The 14,390-nt window shown below is 57.1% G+C and overlaps 6 protein-coding genes across 6 annotated transcripts; 3 read left to right on the top strand and 3 right to left on the bottom strand.

Moving 5' to 3' along the window:
- Positions 1 to 176: 176 nt before the first annotated feature.
- Positions 177 to 2,486, top strand: SLY1 (syntaxin-binding protein; the record flags this gene model as incomplete). The annotated part of the gene is made up of 5 exons (XM_083194400.1): positions 177 to 234; positions 264 to 480; positions 552 to 919; positions 975 to 1,806; positions 1,856 to 2,486. The coding sequence occupies 5 exons, from the start codon at positions 177 to 179 to the stop codon at positions 2,484 to 2,486; spliced, it is 2,106 nt and encodes a 701-aa protein (XP_083049313.1).
- A 588-nt stretch (positions 2,487 to 3,074) lies between these two features.
- ACO1O0_004969 (IEC3 subunit of the Ino80 complex, chromatin re-modelling-domain-containing protein) lies at positions 3,075 to 4,188 on the top strand (the record flags this gene model as incomplete). Its single annotated transcript, XM_083194399.1, has 2 exons — positions 3,075 to 3,256; positions 3,318 to 4,188. The coding sequence occupies 2 exons, from the start codon at positions 3,075 to 3,077 to the stop codon at positions 4,186 to 4,188; spliced, it is 1,053 nt and encodes a 350-aa protein (XP_083049312.1).
- A 583-nt stretch (positions 4,189 to 4,771) lies between these two features.
- IDP2 (NADP-dependent isocitrate dehydrogenase) lies at positions 4,772 to 6,134 on the bottom strand (the record flags this gene model as incomplete). Its single annotated transcript, XM_083194398.1, has 3 exons — positions 4,772 to 5,196; positions 5,251 to 5,787; positions 5,852 to 6,134. The coding sequence occupies 3 exons, from the start codon at positions 6,132 to 6,134 to the stop codon at positions 4,772 to 4,774; spliced, it is 1,245 nt and encodes a 414-aa protein (XP_083049311.1).
- A 1,455-nt stretch (positions 6,135 to 7,589) lies between these two features.
- Positions 7,590 to 8,387, bottom strand: ACO1O0_004967 (SDR family NAD(P)-dependent oxidoreductase; the record flags this gene model as incomplete). Its single annotated transcript, XM_083194397.1, has 1 exon — positions 7,590 to 8,387. The coding sequence occupies one exon, from the start codon at positions 8,385 to 8,387 to the stop codon at positions 7,590 to 7,592; it is 798 nt and encodes a 265-aa protein (XP_083049310.1).
- Positions 8,388 to 8,689: 302 nt separating this feature from the next.
- Positions 8,690 to 10,439, bottom strand: ACO1O0_004966 (uncharacterized protein; the record flags this gene model as incomplete). The annotated part of the gene is made up of 3 exons (XM_083194396.1): positions 8,690 to 9,784; positions 9,843 to 10,325; positions 10,383 to 10,439. The coding sequence occupies 3 exons, from the start codon at positions 10,437 to 10,439 to the stop codon at positions 8,690 to 8,692; spliced, it is 1,635 nt and encodes a 544-aa protein (XP_083049309.1).
- Positions 10,440 to 13,302: 2,863 nt separating this feature from the next.
- ACO1O0_004965 (uncharacterized protein) lies at positions 13,303 to 13,968 on the top strand (the record flags this gene model as incomplete). Its single annotated transcript, XM_083194395.1, has 1 exon — positions 13,303 to 13,968. The coding sequence occupies one exon, from the start codon at positions 13,303 to 13,305 to the stop codon at positions 13,966 to 13,968; it is 666 nt and encodes a 221-aa protein (XP_083049308.1).
- Positions 13,969 to 14,390: the final 422 nt, after the last annotated feature.

Below are 14,390 nucleotides of genomic sequence, written 5' to 3'. Positions count from 1 at the left end.
GCTCTGACTTCCTACATACAGGTACTACCTTTTCTTCACAACGACCCGTTCAGTTTCCTGTCAATCACATACATCGTGTTCTCGAATGCGCATAATAATCTTGTCGTCATCGCCGCCAAGATCAACGCCGTTCCACCAACAAGTCTCGCCGTTTAGCTCGGCCCCCCTCAGCAGCTATGGCGACTCGCGGCGACTCGCTGCGAGATCGCCAAATCGGCAAGTTTGGCTTATCAGGTCTTTAATGCCCATGCTAACTTGACCAGCCTCCCTCAAGAAGATCCTGAATCTGAACGAGACGGTCCAGAGCAACGAGAAGGACGAGGCCCAAGCCCATGCTCTGCTTGCGCCTGTAGCACCGATCCTGGACTCGGAGGGAAACCCGATATGGAAAGTCTTGGTGTTCGATGATTTTGGTCGCGATGTTGTCAGCAGCGTCTTGCGCGTCTCTGACCTTCGGACTATGGGCGTGACCATGCACAAGTCAGTACTCGAGCCCCTGAATGTTGAGGCTTGACCTAACAGTTTGCGAAAAGGCACATTGGGACATCTAGGCATCCTATACCCGACGTACCGGTTATCTACCTCCTCGAACCGAATTCCCAGAACCTCCAGGCTATCACGAGCGATCTTGAAAAGGGCCTCTACTCCCCCGCTTATATCAATTTCCTCTCCTCGCTGCCCCGTGTTCTCCTGGAGGACTTTGCGACGCAAACGGCGGCCGCCGGGACATCGGAGCAGATTGCGCAGCTGTATGACCAGTATCTCAACTTTATTGTGACGGAACCGGATCTGTTCAGCTTGGGCATGCAGAAAGAGCACACATACTGGGCCTTGAATAGCGCAACAACTAGCGATGCCGAGCTCGACAGAGTGGTAGACAGGATAGTGAGCGGCCTCTTTAGTGTTGTGGTGACAATGGGTATGCGTAGAATCTGTTCACGCCTCAAAAAACCCTTCACTGACGATATTTTTAGGCGTCATCCCAATCATCCGCTGTCCAAAGGACTCAGGGGCCGAGATGGTCGCCATACGACTCGACCGCAAGCTGCGAGATCATATCCTCAACTCGAAAGACAACCTCTTCTCTAGCACAAAGCAAGCAGCTCCTAGTTCCAGACCTGTACTGGTGCTTCTAGACCGGAATGTGGATCTGACTGCCATGCTGTCGCATTCTTGGACCTACCAATCGCTTGTCCACGACGTTCTCAACATGAAATTGAACAAAATCACAGTTGAAACCCCGATAGATGAAAACAACCCAGGAAAAGGCACAACAAAGAGGGTGTACGATGTGAGCTCCAGCGATTTCTTCTGGTCTAAGCATGCGGGAGCCCCCGTCGTCGAGGCCGCAGACTCGGTGGACGCAGAGCTTCTGAAGTGGAAGGAGGAGTCGGCAGCAATGACCAAGAAGGCAGGCGCATCAAACTTTGAGGACCTTCAAAACGAGACGAGTGCGGCTACGCAGCATCTCAAGGCAGTCATAGGAGAGCTGCCAGAGATGCAAGAGCGCAAGGCCACGTTGGACATGCATATGAACATACTCACAGCCATCTTCAATGGCATCAAGAATCGCCAGGTGGATAACTATTTTCAGATTGAGGAAGAGGTTATGAAGCAGACCAAGGATCAAATCATGGAGGTTGTCAAGGGTGAGAACAGGGGCAGCGAGCCGGTCGACAAGCTGCGGCTATTCATCATTTGGTTCTTGAGCACGGAGCAGGAACTCAACCGTGCCGAATTTGAGAGCTTCACAAAAGCGCTCGAGGCGGCTGGTGCAGACGTCTCGTCATTGCCTTATATTCGACAGTGAGTTGATTCCGAGTAGTCCACCAGGCAGCATACTGACCATGTACAGGGTGCGTGCCACCACCAAGATGACACAGCTGGCCACTATCAACAAGAACACCAACCAACAAGGATCATCCGATCTCTTTGGGCGCTTCTCGTCCATTTCTTCTCGCCTCACCGACCGGCTCAAGGAGACAGGTGTCCACACCGGGCTGCAGACCAACTTCGAGTCGCTAGTCAGCGGCGTCAAAAACTTCTTGCCAGTAGATAAGGATCTTACAGTGACCAAGATTGTGGAATCTATCATGGATCCATCCACCGCCTCGTCCAGCGCGATCGCTAAGACGGAGCACTACCTCTACTTCGACCCACGCTCTGCCAACGCGCGCGGAACGATGCCGCCACCCAGCGCCATGCGGGCAGGGGCCGGGGGGGGCGCACCTGGAGGTCTGCCTGGCTCGCAGAGCACCGGTCAAGCGGCAAGCTTTGGGCAGAGGAGGCAGGGTTTCAGCGACGCCATCGTGTTTACCGTCGGTGGCGGCAGCATGGAAGAGTACGGCAATCTGCAGGACTGGGTAACGCGGACAGGGGGAGAAAGAGCCCGCAAGCGAGTTGTCTACGGAAGCACAGAAATAATTAATGCGTCAGAATTTATCACGGAGGAACTGGAAAGGTTAGGCAAGGAGGTAGCGTCGTGAGTATGAATAGAAGCACGGGGGCCAGGCCCTGACGGACGATTGATATGTATAGAGTCGCGGGGGAGAAAATACAGCAGGCCGTATTGTCACCACGCCACGGATCCCTGAAACCAAACAACAAGCACTGCCTATATAACAACTCATGTATTTTGGCTCATGTTAGTGTCATAATCATTTGCACTGTTTGTCACGTTGACAGAAGGCGCAGCGCGTGGCGCGGGACTGCATCACCACCAGGCTGGACGATTGCATCCGCCAACAAAAATGACGAGAGACCCCCAGGCACTCCGCCGTCGGTCAGGTCAGGGACGCCGCCCTTTGACCACCCGACACCAACAGCTTTTACGCTCGCTGCAAAATCGTCATCCTTAGGCCACATCACCCCCTTCCTCTATCAAAACACCTCCCAAACCACCACCGCATTTATCAACGCAACCCATGTACCGTTTGTTCTAAGCCATTCAAGATCTGTTCATCGCCATTCGCTTCATCCCGAAACCGCAGCATCCTTACCCGAGGACCGCACCGCGACACGACGCGTAGATACCTACGACCACACCTATTGCATCACCACAACAGTCGCCCGCCATGGCGGACGTGCCGGCCAAGACAGATGATGCCCCCCATCGCAGGGCAGGGTATAAGTCGTGGAAGAAGAAGTACCGCAAGATGCGCATCAAGTTTGAGAGGAAGATGGCCGAGGGCGAGAACATTTTCATGCAGGAGAACAGGGCCACCGCCACCGTCAAGCGGTTAGCCGAGGAGAACGAGTACGAGCCCTTTCTTCCTTCTTACAATTGACTAATGATGAGCTAACTTTATTCTGTGCAGTCGTCTGCTAGATCTTCTCCGCGACATCAACAACTGCCCCCAGATCCCGCCCGAGAAGCGCATCGACGTCTCGCTGCCTCCGCCCTCGCAACCCAACAAACCATGCCTGCCCATCGACCTTGAGCACGACCTACACAAGCCGGACGGCATGAAGAGACTTGAGGACCTGCTTGCCGACGTCCCGCACCTCTCGTACGCCGCGGCCAAGGACTCCAACCCGTCCCTCGTCGCCGACCTGGACAAGACGGACGGCGATACGTATCCCGCCAGCTTCCTCTCCCCTGACAACGTCGACAACTACCTCCACCTCATCGACAGCAAGCTCGACCCGGACACGCACATCCCCACGATGGCGCCGCTGGCCCACCCCAACGACCACCCGCCGCTGCACCCGCTACTCAGGAACCCCAACAGCTCGACCAGCTGGCTGCGCCGTCACGCCCCGCACATCTTCCTGCAGGGCCACGACGGCGACGGGCACGCCGGCGACCACGATGAGGACGGCGGGCACCACGCCGGCGGCGGACGCAAGACCCGCGGCGGCGCCAAGGGGGAGCGCGGCGGGAGGGCCAGCACGCGCGGTAAGAGGGCCAGCGCAGCCCACCGCACGCCCGCCGATAGGGCCAGCACGGTGGCGGCGGCAGCAACGCCGGGAGATTGGGATGCCAGTATGGACGACGACGGTGACTTTCGGTCTACGCCCGTGCCTAAGGGGAAGCGCAAGCGGGATGAGGACCCCGGGTACCGGCCTAAGGGGGGGTCGGGGAGCCGGCCGAGCAAGAAGAAGCGTAAGAGCGAAGGGGGCGATGGGACGCCGAGTGTTAAGAAGACTAAGAAGGAGACGCCGGTTACGGGTGGGGAGGGGGACTAGTGGTCAAGTGATGGTGAGGATAATGATACCTCCACTGGATCATCTTCCTAGCAGCAATACTGCCACAGACGTGGGATAACCATACCGGGGATGACTCCTGAGAGAGAACCAGGAGTATTAAAACAAACCGACTACTGGTGTACTATAATTATGGAGAGTAAGGCTAAGTGAACATCTGATGGTCGAGGACTACCGAGGACGGATAGAACGGCGTTGCTTTGTTTTGTTTTTTTTCTGTTTTTTTGGCACAGGGACACGGGAGTAGGAATCAGGTATTACTGTTGCAGAGAAACATGAATCATATCTACTTGTGCTCTACGAAGAAGTATGTACACGCCCTCATGCTCGTCCATCAGGGGGATTCTATACCCATTCCCCTCATCTAGTTGATGCATACTTCTGGGGCAGATAAAGTTCCACGCATAAAGATTATCCGCCCGTCCCAAATCTTAACGAAATGCTTTCGAAAGACCCTAGAGACTGATACGCCCAATGATGTTGCTAAACGAGAATGCCCCGCAAAAATTGGAAAAAAAATTGGTTCTCTTTGTTTTATTTCATCGGAATCCCAAAAAAAAAACGCTTACAGCTTCTCCTTGAGCAGGTTCTTCATGCGCCTCTCAACGGCGTTGAGGTACTCAGTGGTGGTGACGTAGTCGCTGCGGTCCTTCTTGCCGCAGGCCAGGGCGAGATCCTTGGTCATGATGCCGTCCTTGTCGACGGTGTCGATGCAGGCCTGCTCGAGGCTCTCGGCGAAGGCGCTGACCTCGGGGGTGCCGTCGAGGTTGCCGCGCTGGATGAGGCCGCGGGTCCAGGCGAAGATGGAGGCGATGGGGTTGGTGGAGGTCTCGCGGCCCTTCTGGTGCTCGCGGTAGTGGCGGGTGACGGTGCCGTGGGCGGCCTCGGACTCGAAGGTCTTGCCGTCGGGGGTGATGAGGACCGAGGTCATGAGGCCGAGGGAGCCGAAGCCCTGGGCGACAATGTCGGACTGGACGTCACCGTCGTAGTCTGAAAGCGGTCAGTCCACGTTCCGTCAGAAAAATTGCAAGTTGGGGAGCATACTCTTGAGAGCCATGATGTAGCCACCGGAGCTCTTGATCATCTGGGCGACCATGTCGTCGATGAGGCGGTGCTCGTACCAGATGTTCTTGGCCTCAAACTCGGGCTTGTACTTGGTGTCGTACAGCTCCTGGAAGATGTCCTTGAAGCGGCCATCGTACTTCTTGAGGATGGTGTTCTTGGTGCTCATGTACAGGGGCAGGCCCTTGGCAATGGCGAGCTTGAAGGAGGCGTGGGCGAAGCCGGTGATGGACTCGTCCGTGTTGTACTGGGTCTGGGCAACACCGCCGCCGTTCTTGAACTGGAAGACCTCAATCTCCTGGGGCTCGCCACCCTCGGGGGTGTAGACCATGGAGAGCTTTCCAGGGCCGGGGAGGACGGCATCCTTGGCACGGTACTGGTCGCCAAAGGCGTGGCGGCCGATGATGATGGGCTTCTCCCAGCCGGGGACGAGGCGGGGAATGCGGGGGATGACGATGGGCTCGCGGAAGACGGTGCCGCCGAGGGCATTGCGGATGGTGCCGTTGGGGGACAGCCACACTAGAGGGGTTTGTTGTTAGCATTGGGGGCCAGCGGATTGGTAGGGTATAAAGATTTGACATACTCTTCTTCAGCTTGAACTCCTCGACACGGGCCTCATCAGGGGTGATGGTGGCGCACTTGATACCGACCTGGTACTTCTTGATGGCCTCGGCGGCATCGAGGGTGACCTGGTCATTGGTCTCGTCGCGGTACTCGAGACCGAGATCATAGTACTTGATGTCGATGTCGAGGTAGGGGTGGATGAACTTGTCCTTGATATCCTTCCAGATAACACGGGTCATCTCATCGCCATCGAGCTCGACGACGGGGTTCTTGACCTTGATCTTGGGGATAGCGGAGGCCATGGTGCGGGCTTGGAGGCTGGTAGTCTGGATGGCGCCGAAGCTGATGGGACGGAGAGAGGCGGCGAGAGGAGAGGCGGAGGCGCGGCGGAGGGAGAGACGGAGGGAATACATGATGAAGAGGAGGAGGGGGGAGGAGCAGAAGAGAAGGTAGTAGTAAGACTGGGGTTCCGCTGACAAGCTGGGAGAAGGGAAAGCCGGGTCGGGCGTCTGGGCGAGCAGTCTTCGCCTCCCTGAGGACTCGGGAGTTCGCCGAGAGGGGCCTTCGTTGAGCCGAGGGTGTGAGGTTTGCCGGATAGTGGAGCGAGGTGGACTCCGGCGTCTGCGAGTTTGCCCCAGTTAAAAAGATATTTACCGGGTGGGCAGCGGACGGGCGGACGGGTACGGAGCGCAGAAGAAGCCGCCGAGCTGGATCGCTATAAGAGCGCCGGGATGCTGGCAGTCTATCGAGAGGGCAAGGAGTCTATTCTTATTGCGACGGGGCCGAGAGGCGGAGAGCAGCAGCACAGAGGCAAGGGAGAGAAGGTTGGAGAGGAGAGCCGGGTCGGCGGGAGCTGGACGTCTTTTGCCATTTTGCCCTTTTTTCCCTCGTTCGTTGGACTTACGCCGTAGCGCCGAGCATCGGGGGCTTCGCGGCGACGGAAGACCGAGCAAGAAGCCAAGAAGACGTGACGGTTCTGGCAAGTGTGGGGACCCACGCAGAGAAGCGGGGCCCAGGGCTCATGGAGGGGTACCATCGCCTGCAGGCAGAACTTCCTACAAGACCAAGTAGCATTGTAACACTCGTTCCAGCCTCCAGCAGCCCGTCAATGGCCTCTGGCGCCCTCAAAACCCCTCGGTGCTCCGAATTCCCACTGGCATCCTATCCCCCAACCCATGGTCCCATTAGTGATCCCCCTCCATTCCCCTCCCGCGCACCCCACGCACCGTCGCGTCCGAAAGGGACAAGGCCTCAAAGGGGCCCAGCCTGCAGCCGCCTGGCGCCCGATGCAACCCAAGATGCTTCTGAATGCGCCATCTGCGACTCCTGGCCTACGAAGGGTTCACTCAGTCTGGGGTCGTGCGGGGGATCTGGGCTGCAGCCGACCTTCCTGTTGCGTGGCACCGTAAGCGGCTTTATCGAGTTTCCGGTTTCTGCGGCCTGGACCGGCTCATTGATCACGCAGACCTCGAGTCCCCGAGCACCAAATATATCACGCACCGTATTAACCGGCGGGATGACGTGACGTGACTAACGCCCACGGGTCCAACGGGTCTAACCATCGTGGCTGCAGCGGGTGGGCTGAGTCCTGACCTGGGCCACCTGGCGACGACTCAGTTCCAGTGTTTCATAACCAGACCACACCCGCGGTGGTCCACCGTCCACAAACGGCGTCTCTATTGGCAATTGCAGGCTAATCAGCCTACTACTTCGCGGCCTCTCCAACTCTCCAACATACCAACACACAGCCATTCTGCTCAATCCGGATACACCATCTTCCTCGTGACCCCTCCGTCCACCACCATCTCAACCCCCGTCACCCCGTCACTCTCAACCAGGTACAACACGGCCCGTGTCACATCCTCCACCTTGCCTACCCTGCCCGTCAGGTGCCACCGGTGATCCTCCTCGGTCAAGCCCTCCTCCCACCTCTGGCCCCTCTCGTCCGCAGCCTTGCACTCATCCTCGACGTGGATCCAACCCGGCACCACGGCGCTCACCCGGATCCCATGCTGCGGCCCCAGGCTCGTCGCCATGCTCTGCGCCAGCCCGACCAGCCCGGCCTTGGTCGTCGAGTAGGCCTCGTTGTTGACCTCGCTCTGCGCCGCCCGCGTCGAGCTCACGTGCACCACGCACCCGCGCGCCGCCTCCAGCATCCCCAGGCACGCCTGCGTCACCAGCATCGGCCCCGTCAGGTTCGTCGCCAGGCTGCGATTCCACTCCTCCAGCGTCATGTCCGCCAGCGCCGTCCCGCCCACGCCCCCCGTGTACGCCGCATTGTTGACCAGGCAGTCCAGCCGCCCGCCAAACAGCTTCTCCGCCCGAGCCACGGCGCCGCGTACCTGCGCCGGGTCCCGCACGTCGGCCTGCGCCGAGTCGAAGTCGTGTGACAGCCTGTGGCTCTCGCTGAACACCTTGGCCGTGTGGCTGAGCTCCGTGGCGTTGGAGTCGATCAGGAAGACGCTGTGGCCCGCGAGCAGCAGCTGTCGGCAGAGACCCCGCCCGATGCCCCGCCCGGCGCCGGTGACGAGGAAGTGCATCTTCTTGTTTGTCATTGTAGCTTTTTTTTGGTCCTCCGTGTATGCGTAGATGCAAGGTGGTAAGTACGTAGAAGTTAAGAAATATGCAAGTAAGCTCTGCTCTAATAAAGCTCTGCCTGATGGAGCCGCGACTAGTGATGTCATCCCTCACATCAGACCTACCCTACGCTTAGGATGAAAAAGGTTCACGACATCACGAGTTCGCATATATTATGTGTAAGCGGTCTCGCCTGTAAGTCAAAACCATGGTCGCGAGATAGGAGTATCTGGTGTTCATTCGTCTTGTGCGCTCTATCATACAGGAACCATGCAACATCTTAAACCTCGAATATCTCGCCAATGCCCTCGCCGCCTCCACGCCGCACGTCCACCAGGTCCAGCCTCCATCCCTCCCAGTGCTTGAGCGACCGCTTGATCTCCTTGATCCGCTCCACCCGACGCTTCGATTCCTCCTCTCGCGCGTTGCGGAACGCATCCTCGTCAAAGTCCATGTCATCGTCGTCGAGGAACCCGTCGTCGTCCCCGGTGCCCGCCAGCGCATTGAGACCACTCGTCAAGAAGTCGCCGAAACCCCCGCCGTGCGACGGCTTCTTTGGGGGCATGTTTCCGGACGAGAGGTCGACGTCCTGGAAGGCCGGGCTCGTCGACTCCATCTCGCGACGTTTCTCGATCCAGGCTCCGCTGCGGAGCTCGTGGTTCTCAGCCTCAAGGCTGCGGATCCGCTTCTGCATCTTGAGTCGCTCCTCGTCCTCGAGCTCATCGACCCCTTCGTCATCGAGACCACCGCCTCCCTCCGCTGACTTGCGACTTCGCAGCTTCACGTTCTCACTCTCCAGCTTCTCGACCTTGGAGCTGAGCTCCTTGACCTGATGCTCTGCGCTCTCCTTCTCCCTCCGTAGCGTCTGTGATCGCGCATCCTGCTCCTTGTGAAGCGTTGTAAGCGTCGTGACCTTCTTCTCCAGACCCTCCACCTTCTTGCTGAGTTCCTCTTTGGCGCTCTTCACCTCGTCGAGCTCCTGCTCGAGGCTGCGCACCTTGGTCTCCGCGCTCGACCGCTCGCTACCCTCCCGGACGGCCTTCTCAGTCGTGCGGTCGAGGTTGCGCTTCAGGTCCTGTAGCTCCCGCTGCGCCTTGCCGGCCGCCGCCTCAGCGCGGGCCAGCTTCTCCTCCAGCGCTGTCACCTGCTCCTTCTCGGACGAGGCGCCGCTCTCCTGGCGCTCAACGCGAGCCTTGAGCTTGGAGAGCTCGATTTCCATGGACTCGATGGTGGACGACTTGGAGTCAAGCTCGGCTTGGAGGTCGGCGGGAGGGGCAGCCAGAGAGACGGACGGACGGTGGCCATGGCCGGACCCTCTGGAGACTTGCTGCTGTAGCTGCGTGTTCTGCCTCTGCAGAGATGCAATTTCGCTCTTCTATAATAAATCATCAGTAAATGGAAAGATCGCGCCTGGGCGGGATGGGGCATAATACCAGCTTCTCGGTATCGTCCACGTCTTTGGGGGCGTCGCCTTCCGCCTCGCGCAGATCCGCCAATTCCTCCTCGGCCTTCTTCCACCTCTTATCAGAATCCGTGGATTCCTTGGTTAGGCGCTTGTTCTCCTTCTCTAGCTCCTCTATCCTGGCGACGTGTTTCCTGTAGATGTCCGGCGCCGTGTCACCACCACCCTCTGCCCCAGGCGAGCCGGCGCCGGCGCCAGTGCGGAACGATGTTGAGCGTAGCTTGGACTGCTGTGCGAGGGAGGGGGTGGATGATGGGGACGCGTCGCTCGGCTTGTCGTCCTCGTCGTCGTCGGGCCTGTCGTCGATGGCCTTGTCATCCTCGGTTGCCTGCCCAGCGGGGGTTGTCGCCTCCACAGACTCGGCAGCGGGCTCGGAGGCGTCATCCTTCGCGGCCTCCTCCTTGGGCTTTTTCGAGGCGCTGGCCTTCTTGTTTTTCTTCTTCATTTGCTCGACCTGGGGGGAGTCAGTTTACCGCGCGGAAGGTAGACGGGGGATGGTCGCAATGCTCACGCGCTTCTTTGCGGCGGCAATCTTCTCCTGGCGCGCCTTCTCCTCTGCGTCCGCCATGGCTTCGAAGAATTGAAGATGGAGACAGGCAGGTTGGAGGTCTCAGCGGAATCGATGGGCCAAGGGCGGCGAGTGGGTTTGGAATACAATTGAACGGAGTTGAAAGGGAGATGGATGGTAAGTTTGGCCAGCAGCTGTAGCGTCATCAAGCTCGAGGTCTAACTGGCCTTTGCAGGGGTCAGCGACCTGACATAAATATAGCGGGATTCTACAACTACCAGTATCTTCTCCACCATGCCATTCAAAATCTTTGGGACAAAATTCTTAACTGACAAAAACTTATCATTGAAATAAGAAACCCAAGTGGAATATTCTATTATACCTGTTTGACATCATATAGCATTTTGGCAGTTGGTCGCATCCCACCACCGACGATAGTGGTGGCTAATTTTGTCAGACTTGAGTCAACCTCAAAGTGGAGTCGCCAGATCCCCCAGACTCCGTCATTCACCCTTGACAACCCCTAAGGATGAACTGTCATCAGACTCCAGGGCGTCTGCATAGTTTAGAAGCGCACCTACAGCTTACACAGCTCACCCAACTACTCTGACGGTAATAGGTGGAGCTGGTTTGGTAGCTACATGCGATGAAAAGCCCCGGCGCTGAAGGGCCGTCTGGGGGCTACCATTTTGGCGACGACATCTGTGGCCCTGTAGATATGCAGGGCTCGGGCATCGCCGGCGACATGATATCAATTATTCGGAGTATCCGGTTCCTTGTATGACTACAGACGTCGGAAATGAGACCACAATCAACGGTCTGGGCTTCACCGGCAGTTGTGTCATCAGGTGACTAATTGGTGAGTTGCGAGGGTCCTAGCACTCATGTTGGAGCAGCCCTTGAAGAGACTTTGGGACCCAAGGAGGAATATGGAAACCAATATCAAGGTAATGTGGAGGTGTCTGTCTGCTGTGTCCCTGTTATTGTCGGGCTTCCACTCCTCGATTCCGTATCTTACCGGCCCCCCTCAACGTCTAGATCAATGTTGACGAAGAGGTTGACTCTGATCTTCAAGATAGTGAGGGGTCACTTGCCTTATGCTTCGCATCCCATTTTCTACATCACAAAAATGAAGACATTGAGGCTGTAAAGTGCCCTGCCCTGGGCAGCATGAGCCCCAAAGTTCACCGCTTGAGCTGTCACAAGCTGCGGGAAACCCATGGACCCTTGGGGCAAGTGCCACCAGCTGTTCCTGTCACACATCTTTCGATGCAATTCCGACTCATCACATGATTCTGATTTCCTCTATTGGAAATAGCCTACCACTGGTACCAACCTGGCCATTTGGCTGGAGGTGTTGGTGAGTCCAAGCTGAGATGGCGCACGTCACTGTTTCTTCTCACCACTACCTCACCATTCACTCGCCTCCTAATCCATCGCCATGAACTGGACCGAAAGCGCCCTGAAACGCCATTCCAGGCGCAGAGGCTGGAACGAAGACGCCGCTCGCCAGAAACAATATTTCGCTAGAGCCCGCCTACGAGCACAACACTCCTCCACGTCTCCCTGCGAACACGTCGAGCCATTTATTCCGAACTACATCCCGCAAGCCGCCAGTTTCAACACGCGGACACCCACTGTTCAGTCAAATACAGCAATGTCAAAAGCCTTAAAGTCTTCCTCGAATAGACGGCTAGCACAACTGTCGAGCAGTTCGGTGACGGCACCGAGCAGTGACCTAGATCACTCGCCACACGAGGCCCTTCTTGGCAAACGGAGCAACCATACTCAAGTGGAAGGTTCGTCATCGCGCGATAGAGAGGAACAAGACCTAGAAGCGAAGCGCCGAAGGCTTTTGGAGAGGACCGATTGGTCAGGTATCGAGTTCCAGAAGCCCCTGGTTGTCGATTATTCCCAAGGGGGCGGTAGTCCAAAGCATCGAGCAAGACACAGGAATAAAACCGATGAACGCCAGCAGAAGAGCCACATAAAACGCGTACAGCCAGAACAGCTTCTCCCCACCCATGGATACTATGGCCGTTCTTTCATGCCAGAACGACAACCCGCCGGCTCCATCCGACTCAGAATCGGCAGCCAGAGCCTCCACTGGACTCAAGATGGCAACACCGTTAGGGCTCCCAGCTCCCATAGAGCTCTGCCATCGCTGCAAGATTTGAGGTCTCGGGGGGCTGCTCCTAGTTCACCCCATGTGTCCTCGCCTGTGTCATCTCGCGTCAATCATTCCTCAAGCAGCTCCTCATGTTTAGGGCTATGGGCTAACCCGCGGGAGGGCAGTGGCTCAAGGCCTTGTATACCACTACAACAAGGCTCTTGGGTACACGACTCACCCAACAAGGACATATCTATGGACAGCCCTAGACATGTCGTCCGTGCTAACCCACCAATGTACCATCCCCAGCCGTCACGGGCAAAAACGTCTTGTCTTTTGGACATCGAGTCACCGCATTACAAGATGGCAAGCAGCGCAATGGCGGAGGTTAGCGAGAGAAGCAATCTCAGCCCACGAGACGCTCTGGAGAATGCTCATTGGGCATCGTGGCTAAGCTCGAACCAACCCGAGGCAAACATTGAGCCTAGAGATAAACAACAAGACGTGAACGAAGCCAAGTCCACCACACCTGGTGTCAGCGAAGCATGCAATGCCCCCAGAAATCACGCTCGGAGTTCTTCACCTAAAATGGCTACGAATCCTGGGGTTTTGGACTCTACGGAGGTGGAACGTCAGCTTGGTGAGGCGTTCGCGAACAATGTTGATGTGAGACGTCAGCAGCAATATATACAGTCGCCCGGCTTCCATGAAGTCGCCTCAACTTCGAGCCATGATCCGACACTTTCTCCACGTTTCCCGCAGGGCAACAGCTTGGACCTCTTGAAAACATCGGGCACAGGTGTACGCGACCTGATGCATTCATCCAGTCACTCCCTCTCGAGGCCCCCCGATGCCCAAGTCCTAATGCAACTCTTGGCCCAGGAACAGTTAGCACAACAAGCAAGGGGAGACGACCCTGCTTTGGGGGAGGGTGTCCAGTCGGAGGTGGACGAGGATGAGATATGGAGAGTGTTCCTCCTAGACGGCGACAGGACCGAGATCACCCGCAAAGCTGTCGAGGAGGCTATGGATACAACGCGGCGACACCTCCTGCAACCTGAAGAGAAGATGGCGAGTGACATGGCAGAGGCGCCATCGTTAGCCCCAGATTCGATCCCCATGACTCTATCTGGGGCGGACAACATCCTATTAGACCCACCAAGCTTGCCCGTACCAGCAACTCAGATGGAAATGCCCACATTCCCATCGGGAACGCCGACAGATACTGTGACTTCAGTAGCAGCCGAACAGGGATCGCCAAATCTAGGAACAGAGGAGCAGCAGTCGGCAGACTATAAGTTCCACCAGCCGCGGCCATTTATTGGGCGGCTGGCGTCTACCGGAGACGGGCCCCGGCAGCCGCGCTCACCACTCAAGAGACGCAGGGGGCGACCGCGCAAGAAGAGGGACCAGAGGCGACCCGACTTTCGCGCAATGCCGAATTTTGACGGTGATCCTATAGAGAGCGAGGAAGAATGACTGTTGTGGATTTAGTGGAATCGAGGGTGGCTATAGTACGACTTGCCTGCCTCTTATGGAAACGATAACCAGGTCGCGAGAGGTGTGGATCGCAGCTTTGTCCAACTATTTCCACGGATACAGACGCTGTGAGGTGACGTTGAGTGGTTTACGTACGACGTACGAAGTAGGACTGAGTCATGGAGCTACTCGTACCTGGTAGGACGACAACCTGGGATCAACCTCGATACGTGTCACTAATTAAATCACCCAGCCAAAAGGAAAGAAGAGCACGGCCGCATGCAGACATGTCGCATTCAATTCGTTATCTCTTCAGCTGTGTCGCCGCCTCCGTGTTGTACTCGTAATACGTCGTAGTTAGGTTGGACGGCAGGCTGACTGAGCTGGCCCTCTCTGGGCCACCCAGATCCACCTCCACACCC

This window comes from Amphichorda felina, assembly GCF_050947745.1.
Source record: "Amphichorda felina strain 45539 chromosome Unknown scaffold_5, whole genome shotgun sequence".
Lineage (NCBI taxonomy): Eukaryota > Fungi > Ascomycota > Sordariomycetes > Hypocreales > Bionectriaceae > Amphichorda > Amphichorda felina.
Note: the sequence above shows the minus strand (reverse complement) of the source record. Positions and strands in the feature narration are given on the sequence as shown.